Genomic DNA, 16457 nt, shown 5'->3' on the forward strand with positions numbered 1-16457 from the left:
AATTTTGATCAATCAAAAAAATGTATCGATTCATCAAGGAATTAATCTTTAAGTTCCACAGCCCTACTTTTTATGTTTTTATTATATATGTTTTTAGGATGGCACCTAGAGGAATAAGTTACATATTGACATGGACGAGCAAGTTTGGGGTGGAGGAACATGATTGGCCTGCACAGAGTCCTGACCTTAACACGATAGAACACCTTTGGGATGAATTAGAGCGGAGACTGTGAGCCAGGCCTTCTTGTCCAACATCAGTGCCTGACCTCACAAATGCATTTCTAGAAGACTGGTCAAACATTCCCATAGACACACTCCTAAAACTTGTGGATGGCCTTCACAGAAGAGTTGAAGCTGTTATAGCTACAAAGGGTGGGCCAACTCAATATTAAACCCTATGGACTAAGACTGGAATGCCATTAAAGTTCATGTGCGTGTGTCCTAATACTTTTGATAATATAGTGCAATTAGCGGACCTCCAGCTGTTGCAAAACTACAAGTCCCATCATGCCTCTGCCTCTGGCATCATACTTGTGGCTGTCAGAGTCTTGCAATGCCTCATGGGACTTGTAGTTCTGCAACAGCTGGAGGTCCGCTAATTGCAAATCCCTGACATAGTGTATTTTTGTTACATGTGATCCTATTCCTGAATTTTGGTATGGTTCTGCATTCATTTAAGTTTGTAAGTTAAAGGCAAATTCACATTCATAACCAGCCAATAACATATTTGTTGTATATTCTTAATTTTAGCATTTATTTGCCTTTTATTTAGTTCTTCCTTCATTTTTTTTAATTTGTTAGCCATGTTGGGTCTTTCAACATCTAGAGTTCCTTTGTTAATAGACCAAATGGCTGCTGGAATCATGCGATTGTAGCTGTTAGTCATGCATATTCTACCACAATGTAGGTCACATAAATCTCAGGAGAGAAGCAGTGCATGAAGCAATTTGTGTCACATGAAACACAACCACTAATTAAATTAATTTAAAAATTTGCAGGCAGCATCTCGTTTCAATATATTTTTATTTCAAAGCAAATGAAAGACATCAGGAAACAAAGATATAATGAGGGTCTTAAGCCCCGAGTCAACCAACAAGGCCGTAAGTATAACATATGAATACAGACCGGTCATACAATTATTTTACATACATGTCAAATGAAGCCTGAAATGTGAGTCGAACAGAATGACCGAATATCCAATGTGCTCTTAGTATCCAGAGAATATCGACTAAGGCTGGATTCACACCTATGCTGCATTTTTAGTGCTTTTTGCATTTTTCAGACATGCACTACAGAACGTGTTCCATAGGAAACCATGTTAAATGGGCTGTAGTGCAAATCTGCAAAATGAAAAAAAGCACAAAAAATGCATAGGTGTGAATCCAGCCTTAGGCTTATGTAGTGGAAAGGGGGAAGGGAGGGGAGGCCTCCGCTACCCCAATAGGGATCATACTGTAGCAGAATCCCCCAATACTCCCCCCCCAGTCGTCCCCCCCCCCCCCCGCCTAAAGAGGGTCAAAGAGTGGTTCATTTGTGTGAAAAATTCTAATGAAGCCCCAAACTGTAAAAGGTTAACCAGTTAAACATGTCTGCAGGCAGCATCTAAGACTGTCACAAACAGGCCTGGAATTACATTTTTCTACCCCAATAAACTTACAAGCTTGGTGTCATACCAGTAAGTTGGGGATGGTGGTGGAGAGGTTTGCCCAATCTGCCAGCCTTTAGAATAGTAGGGCAAAGCAGTACTCTACTCTGATAGTAGGGATGAGCCGAACACCCCAAATTCGTACGAACTTTAGAACCCCATTGAAGTCTATGGGACTCGAACGGTCGAAATTAAAAGTGCTAATTTTAACAGCTAATATGCAACATACTGTCCTAAAAAGGGTTTGGGGACCTGGCTCCTGCCCCAGGGGACATGGGTCAATGCCTAAAATGTTTTTAAAAATGTCCGTTTTGGCGGGAGCACTGATTTTAATGACGATTAAAGTGAAAAAAAAGTGAAATATTCCCTAAATATGGTGCCTGGAGGGTGTCTGTAGTATGCCTGTGAAGTGCCACGTGTTTCCCATGTTTAGAACAGTCCCTGCACAAAAATGACATTAAACGGAAATAACATCATTTAAAACTGCTTGCGGTTTTAATGTTATATCTGGTTCCTGCAATATGGTTGAAAATCATTGAGAAAAATGGCATTACCAGCCCCTTTGGGTTTAATGGCCCATTACCAGCCCCTTTGGGTCTTGTACGCATATTAAGGGGAACCCCGTACCCATATTAAAAAAAGGAAATGCGTGTGGCCCCCAGGCCCTATATACTCAGAACAGCAGTATACAGGCGGTGCAAACAAGACAGGGACTGTGTAGGTTTGTTGTGTTAAGTTGAATCTGTTTGTAATTTTCAACTGGTAAATTTTTAAAGTGTAGCTCCAGTCAAAAAAAAATATTTTTAAGCTTTTTGGAAAACATATTTAAGGGTTATCACCCCTGTATAATTTGTTTTGTCGTACATCTTTTTTCATCTCACTTGCTGTTGTCTCCTTCCGTTTGCAAGTAGGAGATGTTTGTAAGTTGGATGTTTGAAAGTAGGGGCCTGCCCTATATGCTCTGCAGAAATGGCGGAACAAGGTGTTGGTTTTGTCACAACATTGTAAGCCCTCAAAGTGACTCTTGGTGGGCGCTGGAGCGCCCTGCTGTGAACGATTATATCAAGAATTGTAATTACATGCCATTGTTGAACAGTGGTAGAAAAATTGACCTTTGGTGGTTGTGGTGCTGGTGCTACAACACTACAAGTCCTCACAGTTACTCTGGGTGGGCACAGGAACGGGCCCTCCTGTGAAATATTATATCAAGAATTGTAATTACATGTCCCTGTTAAACAGGGGCAGAAAAATTGGGCCTTAGGCACTGGTGCTGGTGCCACGACACTGCAACCTCTCCCATATACTCTAGTTTTATTGCAGGAATTAGCACTGCTGCAAAGCATTGGATCAAAAATTGTAATTAAACGCCCCTGTTAAACAGGGGCAGAAAAATTGGGCCTTAGGCACTGGTGCTGGTGCCACCACACTGCAACCTCTCCCATATACTCTAGTTTTATTGCAGGAATTAGCCCTGCTGCAAAGCATTGCATCAAAAATTGTAATTGAACGCCCCTGTTAAACAGGGGCAGAAAAATTGGGCCTTAGGCACTGGTGCTGGTGCCACCACACTGCAACCTCTCCCATATACTCTAGTTTTATTGCAGGAATTAGCCCTGCTGCAAAGCATTGCATCAAAAATTGTATTTAAACGCCCCTGTTAAACAGGGGCAGAAAAATTGGGCCTTAGGCACTGGTGCTGGTGCCACCACACTGCAACCTCTCCCATATACTCTAGTTTTATTGCAGGAATTAGCCCTGCTGCAAAGCATTGCATCAAAAATTGTAATTAAACGCCCCTGTTAAACAGGGGCAGAAAAATTGGGCTGATGGCATCACCCAGAACCAGAAATGTTCTTCCAACATATCAGCGGAGGAGGAAGAGGATAGACAATCAACATAACAGGACAGTCACTCAGCATCAGCATAGGCAGTCTTGAAGGGATGTGATATTTCAAAAAAAATTATTCGGTTACATCAGCTTCAGGTGCTTGGTAGCTGTGGGTGATCCAAGACTGATTCATCTTGATGAAGGTCAGTCGATCAACTGATTCGGTGGACAGGCGCACCATGTGATCGGTAACAAAGCCACCAGCAGCACTGAAGGTGCGTTCCGAAAGAACGCTGGATGCAGGACAGGCCAGTAGCTCAATTGCATACTGTGCAAGCTCTGGCCAGTGATCCATCCTCAAGACCCAGTAAGCCAGAGGATTTTCGGTGGGAAAGGTGTCCAAGTCTGACCTTGCCCCTAGGTATTCCTGCAGCATGTAAATCAGACGCTGGCGATGGGTGCTGGAACCGATCATACCTTGGGGCTGCGGACTAAAAAATTGTCTGAAAGCATCAGTCAGACGGCCACCTTCTCCACCGCTCCTTCTGACCGATGCCTCAGCAACACGTTGTCCAGGACCAGGAGTTTGTAACCTCCAAGTCTCTGGGAACGCGTTGCACAGACCTTTCTGCAAGGCCTCCCAGAGATGTCTCATCCTCTGCTCCCTCTGCGATGGCAAGATAAGGTCGGCAACCTTACCCTTGTACCGTGGATCAAGGAGAGTGGCCAGCCAGTAATGGTCCCTCTCCCTGATCCGAAGAATACGAGGATCCTTCCGCAGGCTTTGCAGGATCAGGGAGGCCATGCAGCATAGGTTAGCTGAGGCATTCGGTCCGGAGTCCTCTGGGTCACTAAGGACAACATGATCCGCAGCTACCTCCTTCCAGCCACGTACAAGTCCACATGTTTCTTGGGACTGTAAATCATCCCTACAAGACTGCTGCTGTTGCTGCTGATGCTGAGTGCCAGCCTCCACCTCCATGCTGACACAATCATCCTCCTCCTCCTCATCCTCTTCCTGTGTGATGGGTGGCACAGCAGGAACACTGTCTGGATAAAGGGGGCCTTGAGAGGCAAGGAAGTCCTCCTCTTCCTGCCTCTGTTCTGCCTCAAGTGCCCTGTCCATTATTCCACCCAGCGTATGCTCCAAGAGGTGGACAAGAGGTACAGTGTCACTGATGCATGCACTGTCACTGCTCACCATCCTTGTGGCCTCCTTAAACAGTGACAGGACAGTGCATGCATCCCTGATCATGCCCCACTGGCGTGGTGAGAAAAAACCGAGCTCCCCTGACCCTGTCCTGGTGCCGTAGTCGCACAGGTACTCATTGATGGCCCTCTGCTGCGTGTGCAGCCGCTGCAGTATGGCCAATGTTGAGTTCCACTTGGTGGGCATGTCACATATAAGGCGGTTCTTGGGCAGGTTCAACTCCTTTTGGAGCTCAGCCAGCCGAGCACAGGCATTAAATGATTGGCGGAAATGCACACAGACTTTCCTGGCCTGCTTCAGGACATCCTGTAAGCCCGGGTACCTGCCCAAGAACCACTGCACCACCAGGTTAAGGACGTGAGCTACACAGGGCACATGGGTCAGTTGTCCCTGTCGGAGGGCGGAGAGGAGGTTGGTGCCATTGTCGCAAACCACCATTCCTGGCTTAAGCTGGCATGGCGTCAACCACCTCTCGGCCTGTCCCTGCAGAGCTGACAAAACATCCGCCCCAGTGTGGCTCCTGTCCCCCAAACAAACCAGCGCAAGCACGGCATGGCATCGTTTTGCCTGCGTACTTGCGTAGCCCCTGGAACGCCTACGGAGCACCGCTGGTTCTGAGGACAGAGCACTGGAAGAGGCCATGGAGGAAGAAGAAGAGGAGGGGATGGAGGAGAGAGGTGTGTCACAACCAATAGTAGCATTTTGGTGGTGGCGGAACAACCTCCAACACTACTGCACCTTGTCCTGCATCCTTCCCAGCTGCCAGAAGAGTGACCCAATGGGACGTGAAAGACAGATAGCGTCCCTGTCCATGCCTGCTGGACCATGAGTCAGCGGTAATATGCACCTTACCGCTGACCGCCCTGTCCAGCGAGGCAAGGACATTGCCTTCCACATGCCGGTAGAGAGCCGGAATCGCCTTCCATGAGAAAAAGTGTCGTTTGGGGACCTGCCACTGAGGAACCGCACATTGTACAAGCTCACGGAAGGGGGCCGAGTCTACCCACTGAAAAGGCAGCAGTTGAAGTGCTAGCAATTTAGCCAAGCTAGCATTCAACTGCTGGGCATGTGGATGGCTGGGAGTGAACTTCTTTCGCCGGTCCAGCAGCTGGGGCAGGGACATTTGCCTGCTATAATCGGACGTGGGTGTACTGCTAGCAGAGTGCCCGGGAGCACTTGGCTGTGACACACCTAATTCTACACCTTCATTACTCTCAGAGCAGGTTTCAGAGAGGACTGAAGGTCTAGTGGGGTTGGAGATCCCAGCTGATGAGGAACAAGGAGAGGTCCGCTTTGTTCTTTGGTGTGGGTCTTTGAGGTACGCTTGCCAACGAGCTGCATGGCAGGTCAACATATGTCTGGTCAAGCATGTGGTGCCCAAGCGGCTGATGTTTTGGCCACGCGAGATACGCTTGAGACATATGTTGCAAATAGCAGCGGTGCGATCTGATGCACTCATCTCAAAAAAGGCCCACACCAAAGTACTTTTAGAATAACGCGCAGAGGCAGCGCCCTGCACAGGCGGAGCTCTGCGGTTTGATTCAGTCGGTGCGCTGCCCCTAAGCTGGCCCCCGGAGGGCATCCTGCCTCGTTGGACATGTGCCTCCTCCTCCTCCTCCTCCTCCTCCTCCTCCTCCTCCTCCTCCTCTCTCCTACCAGGCACCCATGTGGAGTCAGTGGCCTCATCATCCCCTCCCTCTTCATCGCTGTAGCAAACCTGGCAGTATGCTGCTGCAGCTTGTGGAACATGACTGCCAGATTGCTGTCCTTCTTGAGCATCCCCTCTCTCTGCATTCACGCTACTGCCTTCCTCTAGCTGAGTGTCATCATCAGAGCCTACAAAATACTGGGCATCCTCCTGGAGCATGTACCCAACACTGTGCTCAAAGAGTTCAGGAGACTCCTCAGGAGGACGTGGTGGGTCTAGGGAAGGAGTCACTGATGATGACATTGAGACGAGGGAAGACGATGCGTTGGCAGCTGCTTTGCTAGTACCCTGAGACTGGGTGAGAGAGGATGAGGAGGATGAAGAGGGCTTGGTCATCCACTCTACCAAGTCGTTGGCATGTTGCGGTTCAACATGTCCAGCTGCCGAAAAAAAGGACAAGCATGTCCCATGGCCACGTGCTGATGACAATGCACCGTGTCCACGACCAGCACTGTTGTCTCTAGACACAGAGCCTGCTTGCCCTCTTTTATCGGCTCGCGCCTGTCTGCCTCTCCTTGCTGGCCTTCCAGACATGGTAATGGCCTGAAGGGAGTTGGGTAAAACAGCAGTTGGGTAGTGTATATTGTGCTGGAGGCACACAACACCCACTAACTCCTGCAGATGCCTTTATTATAGAACACCAGAGATAAAGGGGTATACTGTACTGGAGGCACACAACACCCACTAAGCCCTGCAGATGGCTCTATTAGAGAACAGCAATAAAGGGTAGATACAGGTGTATATTGTGCTGGAGACACACAACACCCACTAACTCCTGCAGACGCCTTTATTATAGAACACCAGAGATAAAGGGGTATACTGTACTGGAGGCACACAACACCCACCAAGCCCTGCAGATGGCTCTATTAGAGAACAGCAATAAAGGGTAGATACAGGTGTATATTGTGCTGGAGGCACAAAACACCCACTAACTCCTGCAGATGCCTTTATTATAGAACACCAGAGATAAAGGGGTATACTGTACTGGAGGCACACAACACCCACCAAGCCCTGCAGATGGCTCTATTAGAGAACAGCAATAAAGGGTAGATACAGGTGTATATTGTGCTGGAGGCACAAAACACCCACTAACTCCTGCAGATGCCTTTATTATAGAACACCAGAGATAAAGGGGTATATACAGATGTATACTGTGCTGTGCTGGAAGCACACACAACTTCCAATAACTCCTGCAGATGGCAGATGGCTCAAATAGAGAAGAGCTATGTAGGTGGATATAGCGGTGTGTACTGGGTACAGAGCACGCAGACAGCACGCACAAGCTCCTAACACTACTGACTGCAAGCTCTATTATAAAAGATAGATCACTAGCTATATAGGTGAGGTGAATATAGCGGTGTATACTGCGGTCAGGGCACGCAGACAACAACCACTACAGAAGAGCAAGATCGAAAATCGGCCGATAACGATCGGTGTATACTGTGTTGAAGGTACACAGAACAGCCACTAACTGCTTCAGACGCCAACACACTACACAAGGCCGCCGCGCTGGCGGCCTTATATAGTGTGGGGCGTGTACTACACAGCCTGAGCTATGATTGGCCACAGGCATCCTGCCTGTGGCCAATCATGGCTCACCTCGCTGCTGGCGCTGTGATTCGCCAAGCATGCGGGGTCACAGTGCATGCTTGGCCAATAATGAGCCAGCAATGCACTGCGATGACGCAGTGCATTATGGGCCGTGAGCGCCACACGAATTTGGTGCGAACGGCCCATAATGTTCGGAATTCGCCGAAGGGGCGAACAGCCGATGTTCGAGTCGAACATATGTTCGACTCCAACAAGAAGCTCATCCCTATCTGATAGCAATTGGTTCTTGGTGTACAAACCCAGAGTAGGCAAAGTGTAAGTGTACATAGGTGTCCGTTTATGAAGCAGTGAAATCTACTCACTGTTTCATTCTCCGGCATTCACAGAGGAGATCTTTCTCCTCTGTGTGCCAGTTTATGAAGCGGAGTAGATCACTTCACCTTTGGAGGAGTGAAGCAATCTGCAAACGCTTCCAACACTGGAGAACGGCCCCTGATACTGGAATCTCGTGAGACTTTACGAGATTACAGTACTAGAAACTCACAGAAACACAGAGATGTCAGTTTATTAAGCAGTGATAAATTATCACCGCTCAATACACTGACAGACAGCGTGGTTAATGTTAGTAAAATAAAGAGTCCCCCTACATTATATATATATATATATATATATATATATATATATATATATGTTTACACACACACATTATATACACATGTATATACACACACACATTATATACACATGTATATACACAAACATTATATTTATATATGTATATATATATATATATATATATATATATATATATATATATATATATATATATATATATATGTATATATGTATACACATAAATATAAAATGTGTAAAATGGACCCTCGCGCCACTATGTGCTAGACGTGAAATAAATCTACGTGCATAACAAAATATAATGTAACAATCTGTGGAATAACGAAAGTGCAAGTGCTACTAAATAAAACAGAAAATGCAGCGGGACAAAATAGTAAACACAAACTATCACTTGAATAATTAAAAAAGAGTCCTGCGCAAATGATGCCACAAAAAATAAATAATGTATAAAAATGTGAAGAAAACAAGAGTCAATGTAAATATTTCAAAAATAAACACACCAATAGTGTAAGTGTGTAGTGAAAAAGCACTGGAGAAAGAACAGGACCAAATGTTCCAAAGGATCAGGCTCCCAGAACTCTCACCTCAGAGATGGAATAGTAAGGCAAAAGAAAGTAATTCCAATGGACTTCTCCTTCACTTCTCTGTGCACAATCATCAAATGGTATAAACTTCTACCACTAGAGGGCCGATTCAATCTCCTATGAGTAATGCTGCAGCATATGTATCCTCGTGGTATGAAACTTAAAGAAAACACAGAGGGGAAGGGGGAAGGGAGAGAGAAAGGGGACTCCAATAGTGTAGTGGTTTCCAAAACTGAATACATTTATTTAAGAGAAAGCAAATGGACTCTCACATTTAAAAAGAAAATATCAAACAGAAAGAGATCTGGCATGTACAGCCAGTCTTACGCTCGTTCCGGTATTCCTACGGCCACTCCCAGGGAGGAATACCGGCCGTAGGAATACCGGAACGAGCGTAAGACTGGCTGTACACGCCAGATCTCTTTCTGTTTGATATTTTCTTTTTAAATGTGAGAGTCCATTTGCTTTCTCTTAAATAAATTTATTCAGTTTTGGAAACCACTACACTATTGGAGTCCCCTTTCTCTCTCCCTTCCCCCTTCCCCTCTGTGTTTTCTTTAAGTTTCATACCACGAGGATACATATGCTGCAGCATTACTCATAGGAGATTGAATCGGCCCTCTAGTGGTAGAAGTTTATACCATTTGATGATTGTGCACAGAGAAGTGAAGGAGAAGTCCATTGGAATTACTTTCTTTTGCCTTACTATTCCATCTCTGAGGTGAGAGTTCTGGGAGCCTGATCCTTTGGAACATTTGGTCCTGTTCTTTCTCCAGTGCTTTTTCACTACACACTTACACTATTGGTGTGTTTATTTTTGAAATATTTACATTGACTCTTGTTTTCTTCACATTTTTATACATTATTTATTTTTTGTGGCATCATTTGCGCAGGACTCTTTTTTAATTATACACATAAATATGACAGGGGGACATGGTTACAGTGTTGAGGGGTCTGAACGAGGCATAAGGAAGTTAAAAATCTGCCTCTTTCCTCCTCAGATCCCCCCAGATTCTCTCTTCACTACCCCATTCACCACCTTTGAGTTGGTGAATTCTGACACAGATCGCGAGTCAAGCGCTCAGAACGCAGCTTCATAAACTGGCCGTTACTGTGTCAGTCTATGAGAATTCTCAGTGTGCGGAGATAATCGATGGGAGAACATATTCAAACACTTCTCCCTCGATTATCTCTGGTTCATAAACTGTTTATGGGCTGTGATCAGCGGCGATCCTCTGGATCACCGCTGATCACTGCTTCATAAACGGACACCTCAGTACACTATTTCATTGATGAGAATTCACCAGCTGGCAGAGAGATCCCATAGGGTGGCACTAACAGGCAGATCCGTAGCCTGGAACTGAGTGATTACACCTAATGCTGCGTACACACGATCTGAGTTGGAAAAATCTTGGATGTTTTTTCTGAAGGAATTCCGCTCAAGCTTGGCTTGCATACACACGGTCACACAAAAGTTCTCTGAACTTTCGACCGTCAAGAATGTGGTGACGTATAACACTACCACGAGCCGAGAAAATTAAGTTCAATGCTTCTGAGCATGCGTCAAATTGTTTCCGAGCATGCGTAGGAATTTTGCGTGTCGGAATTGCTACAGACGATCGGAATTTCTGATCGGAACTTTTTCCATCTGAAAAATAGAGAACCTGCTCTTAATCTTTTGCTGGCAGAGAAAGTCCGATGGAGCATACACATGGTCGGAGTTTCTGACCAAAAGCTCTCATCGGACTTTTGCTGGCGGGATTTCCGATTGTGTGTATGGGGCTTAAGAATGTGATGCTGGCTGTGTGGGCAGCTGGTTATAGGCAATGCATGAGTGTTATTGCTCAGAATCTTAGCCTTCAATTTGATTGCAGTATTGATGGCACAGTTTTAAGTGTTATAAATCATGTCTATGTCTTGTCAACACATTTTCTTACCTGTAATCACATGGGGTATGCAATTCCCATCGGACCTCAGGAGCAGGAAACCCCTCTGATATACATCTCACCTTTTTTCCCTCTGCAGTGAAATATGGCTTCCGTGGCTTACCTAAAACAAAGAGGAAATTTAGTCTCTAGATGAGGTGTGTATTGCGGTTAGCCGGTTACAGTAACCAGTCCTGATCAATTGGCAAAGCCCAAAAGTAAACTATCTCCAGAAAGGTTAAAGCTCTTTACTGAGACTGCAGTTTATTGCTCACAGCCAGAAACCTAACCAGTCCTGAAATACATCCGTACACCAAAAACAGAAATAACGTCTAGGACAGTATTATTAATATTACTCTCATTATTTTTATTATAACTCACAGCCAGAAATGTATCCAATTATCTGACGATATCTAAAGCCGCGTACACACGGGCGGACTGTCTGGCCAACTTAGTCCGTCGAAACACATTTCAGCGGACAGTCCGCTCGTGTGTGGGCTTCAGCTGACTTTTTCAGCGTGCAGTCTGGCGGACTAAGTATTTCAGAATTTCCGTAATATTGTCCGTCATACTTTGGTTTCAGCGGACAGTCCGCTCGTGAGTAGGCTAGTTCGACGGACTAAGAATGGCGCATGCTCAGAAAGGATTTACACGGCGAAAGGTTGCATTGCTGTGTATTGGACTTCCTATTTCTAGTCCCGTCGTACGTGCTGTACACGTCATCGCGCAAGCTTTCGACGGACTGTTTGTGCATCCGTGTGTGGTCAAGTCCGTTCATTCGAAAGTAGGACGGACTGTCCGTTGGATTGTCTGACGGACTAAGTTGGCCATACAGTCCGCCCGTGTGTACGCGGCTTTACACCAAGAACAGAAGGAACATCCATTATTATTACTCACAGCCATAGGTGTGTGCAGGGCATGTGTCAGGTGTGCCCGGGGACACCCTAATCACTACGTGTTGTGCCGATTCCCACTACTACCTGGTCCCCCCCCCCGTGTTGGCCCCCCACCCCACAGTGCTGCTGGCTTTCCTCCTCTCCCCTGGCTGCTGCGGGGGGCATGTTTCAGGATGGAGAGCATGGGAAGGGTCTACTAAATACAGTATCTCACAAATGTGAGTACACCCCTCACATTTTTGTAAATATTTTATTTTATATTTTCATATGTCAACACTGAAGAAAGGACACTTTGCTACAATGTAAAGTAGTCAGTGTACAGCTTGTATAACAATTTAAATTTGCTGCCCCCTCAAAATAACTCAACACACAGCCATTAATGTCTAAAGATGATGCACAAGAAAGCCTGCAAACAGTTTGCTGAAGACAAGCAGACAAGGTTTAGTGTACATTTTGTGAGTGGCTAGAGCAATGACAGGACACCCGTTGTTCAGGGACAGTGTCAGGGAAAGGTTCTGGAGGAGTAGAGAAAGTACAGGGACATGCCATCCTTCCTGGAATCCGGCACCTTTAGTCCACCAATCTACTGCCAAATTACAACTTGTGAGTCCTCCCAGTTGGGTTGCTTTCCTGCCAGGCCTGTTTGTTTTTGCTGGACTTCTTTTATAATACTGTATATTCTTGAACTGGCACCTGGACTCTGTGTGTTTTCTGCCATGGCATCGCACTGCACCTTCCCGCAAACGCAATCCTCAACCAAGCATTTTATTATGTTTTGAAGTGACGATGGGATTGTCTTTGGGGCCACCTTATAAACTTAATGCAGATAATACCAAGTGTTAGGGTGTGGTTAACAGTCTAGTTCAGTGATGGCGAACCTTGACACCCCAGATGTTTTGGAACTACATTTCCCATGATGCTCCACTGCACTGCATAGTACATAAGCATCATGGGAAATGTAGTTCCAAAACATCTGGGGTGCCAAGGTTCACCATCACTGGTCTAGTTGTTTGTATGACCAGCGCTACATAGAATCCTTCTGTTTCAGTGCATGTCTATTAGTCTGCTCTCATTACCACAAATAATAATAATTGGGTGCCTTTTATTTGAGCTCCAGGACCCGGAGATTGTCACCGAGAACTGACGTATCAGAGAACTGAGGTATATCTCAGTTCTGACGGGTGGAAGGGACGATCCTGTGTCTCTGCATAGCAGGAACTAAAATCCATTACTGGCACTAGTAAAAGCAGCACAGTGTACACAAAAACACTGGCTAGGCATACAGTTAACCGTTTCATCTCCCCAGGTGTTTAACCCCTTCCCAGCCAGTGACAGTGCATATTCTCAGCACTGATCACTGTATTAGTGTCACTGGTTCCCGTAAAGTGTCAAAAGTGTCAGTTTGTCTGCGCTATAACATTCGCGTAAACCAATGCATATATACGTATTGGGATTTTTGCTACCAAAAATATGTAGCAGCATACATATTGGCCTAAATTTATGAAGAAATTCAATTTTTTTTTTACATTTTTATTGGATATGTTCTATAGCAGAAAGTAAAAAAAATATTACATTTAGAAGTTCTGGAGAAAAACAGTCTACCCCAAAAGCCAGGACTTTGTGGTGGAATAAAAATATAGCCTTTATGAAATGGGGTATTATATAATGTTTATTAAAATATGGTGCTGCCAATGCTGGTTTGGTAAGAGATGCAGGCTCTGAGGTTTGCCATCCAGATCTTGGCCTGACTAACCTAGAAGTATGTAGGATGGGAATACATCAGGTGTTATAGGCATAATAAGGATAACAGTACCCAAGCTTTTGAAAGTAAATCTTGGAATATTCCATATTTCTTTCCTCGCAGTTTCCTCTTAAACAGATACAGTGGTGTGAAAAAATGTTTGCCCCCTTCCTCATTTCCTGTTCCTTTGCATGTTTGTCACACTTAAGTGTTTCGGAACATCAAACCAATTTAAACAATAGTCAAGGACAACACAAGTAAACACAAAATGCAATTTGTAAATGAAGGTGTTTATTATTAAAGGTGAAAAAAAATCCAAACCATCATGGCCCTGTGTGAAAAAGTGATTGCCCCCCTTGTTAAAACATACTATAACTGTGGTTGTCCACACCTGAGTTCAATTTCTATAGCCACACCCAGGCCTGATTATTGCCACACCTGTTCACAATCAAGGCATCACTTAAATAGGAGCTGCTTGACACAGTAAGGTCCACCAGAAGATCCTTAAAAGCTACACATCATGCCGAGACCCAAAGAAATTCAGGAACAATTGAGAAAGAAAGTAATTGAGATCTATCAGTCTGGAAAGGGTTATAAAGCCATTTCCAAAGCTTTGGGAATCCAGCGAACCACAGTGAGAGCCATTATCCACAAATGGCAAAGACATGGAACAGTGGTGAACCTTCCCAGGAGTGGCCGGCCGCCCAAAATTACCCCAAGAGCGCAGCGACGACTCATCCAAGAGGTCACAAAAGACCCCACAACAACGTCCAAGGAACTGCAGGCCTCACTTGCCTCAGTTAAGGTCAGCGTTCATGCCTCCACCATCAGGAAAGACTGGGCAAAAATGGCCTGCATGGCAGAGTTCCAAGGAGAAAACCACTGCTGAGCGAAAAGAACATCAAAGCTCGTCTCAATTTCTCCACAACACATCTTGATGATCCCCAAGACTTTTGGGACAACATTCTGTGGACCGATGAGACAAAAGTGGAACTCTTTGGAAGGTGTGTGTCCAAGTATATCTGGCGTAGAAGGAACACTGCATTTCATAAAAAGAACATTATACCAACAGTAAAATATGGTGGTGGTAGTGTGATGGTCTGGGGCTGTTTTGCTGCTTCAGGACCTGGAAGACTTGCCGTGATAAAAGGAACTATGAATTCTGCTGTCTACCAAGAGATCCTGAAGGAGAATGTCCGACCATCTGTTCGTGTACTCAAGCTGAAACGAACTTGGGTTCTGCAGCAGGACAATGATCCTAAACACACCAGCAAGTCCACCACCGAATGGCTGAAGAAAAACAAAATGAAGCTTTTGGAGTGGCCTAGCCAAAGTCCTGACCTGAATCCTATTGAGATGTTGTGGTATGACCTTAAAAAGGCCGTTCATGCTCGAAAACCCTCTAATGTAACGGAATTAGGACAATTCTGCAAAGATGAGTGGGCCAAAATTCCTCCAGGACGCTGTAAAAGCCTCATTGCACGTTATCGCAAACGCTTGGTTGCAGTTGTTGCTGCTAAGGGTGGCCCAACCAGTTATTAGGTTTAGGGGGCAATCACTTTTTCACACAGGGCCATGATGGTTTGGATTTTTTTTCACCTTTAATAATAAACACCTTCATTTACAAATTGCATTTTGTGTTTACTTGTGTTGTCCTTGACTATTGTTTAAATTGGTTTGATGTTCCGAAACACTTAAGTGTGACAAACATGCAAAGGAACAGGAAATTAGGAAGGGGGCAAACACTTTTTCACACCACTGTATAACCTCACCTCTTACTATGACTTCAAAGTGTACGGTGTAATTGATGTTTCTATGCTGAATCAATAGCTTGTATCTTCCAGCTTGCTTTTCGGTGACTCTTCCCAAATCCAAACAAAGTAAGCTACTGCAGAAAAAAAATGACCAGTTAATAACTTTTTCTGGTGATATTTCTTTCTATCAGTATGCAAAAGAATCTTGTCTTAATTTTAGTAAATTCGTTTAGTAATTAGGTTAGTAATGCTAGGCTGTAAATAGACATTTATCAGGCAATTATGTTTCATTACAGCTAGATAAAACTGTGCCCATCATAAGCAGCCTCACTGTGCCCATCATAAGCAGCCTCACTGTGCCCATCATATGCAGCCCCAATGGGCCCACTGTGCCCATCAAAGTAGGCCAATCACGTCCACATTTCAAGTAAAATAAAAAAAATAAAATAATATAAGGCATCCTCATCAGAGCCCCCTTTTACATCAGGTGTCCCAATCAGAGTCTCCCTTTACATCGGATGTCCCCATCAGAGTCCTCTTTTATATTAGATGCCTCTATCAGAGTCCTCCTTTACATCAGATGTCCCCATCAGAGCCCCCCTTTACATTAAATATCCCAGCAGAGCCCTCCTTTACATTAAATGTCCCCATCAGAGTCCTCCTTTACATTAGATGCCACCATCAGAGTCCTCCTTTACATTAGCTGTCCCCATCAGAGCCCTCCTTTACAATAAATGTCCCCATCAGAGCCCTCCTTTACATTAAATGTGCCCATCAAAGTCCCTCTTTACATTAGATGTCCCCATCAAAGCCCCCCCTTTACATTAAATGTCCCCATCAGAGTCATCCTTTACATCAGATGTCACCATCAGTGACCCCCTTTACATTAAATGTCCCCATCAGAGTCCTCCTTTACATTAGACGCCACCAGCGGAGTCCTTCTTTATATTAAATGTCCCCAATCATAGCCCTCCTTTACATT

The 16457-nt window shown here is 45.0% G+C and overlaps 1 protein-coding gene across 1 annotated transcript in view; it reads right to left on the reverse strand.

The window, feature by feature from the left end:
• Window positions 1-16457, reverse strand: part of FLT3 (fms related receptor tyrosine kinase 3) — a 182087-nt gene that overhangs the window by 82741 nt on the left and 82889 nt on the right. Inside the window, exons 4-5 of the mRNA XM_077484075.1 lie at window positions 15494-15609; window positions 11097-11208 (exon numbers count right to left, since the gene is read on the reverse strand). Of these exons, the coding sequence (XP_077340201.1) occupies window positions 11097-11208; window positions 15494-15609 (228 nt within the window). The remainder of the gene's footprint in view (window positions 1-11096; window positions 11209-15493; window positions 15610-16457) is intronic.

This window comes from Lithobates pipiens, unplaced genomic scaffold (assembly GCF_037356315.1).
Source record: "Lithobates pipiens isolate NorthernLeopardFrog02 unplaced genomic scaffold, aLitPip1_a1.2 Scaffold_16, whole genome shotgun sequence".
Taxonomy (NCBI): Eukaryota; Metazoa; Chordata; class Amphibia; order Anura; family Ranidae; genus Lithobates; species Lithobates pipiens.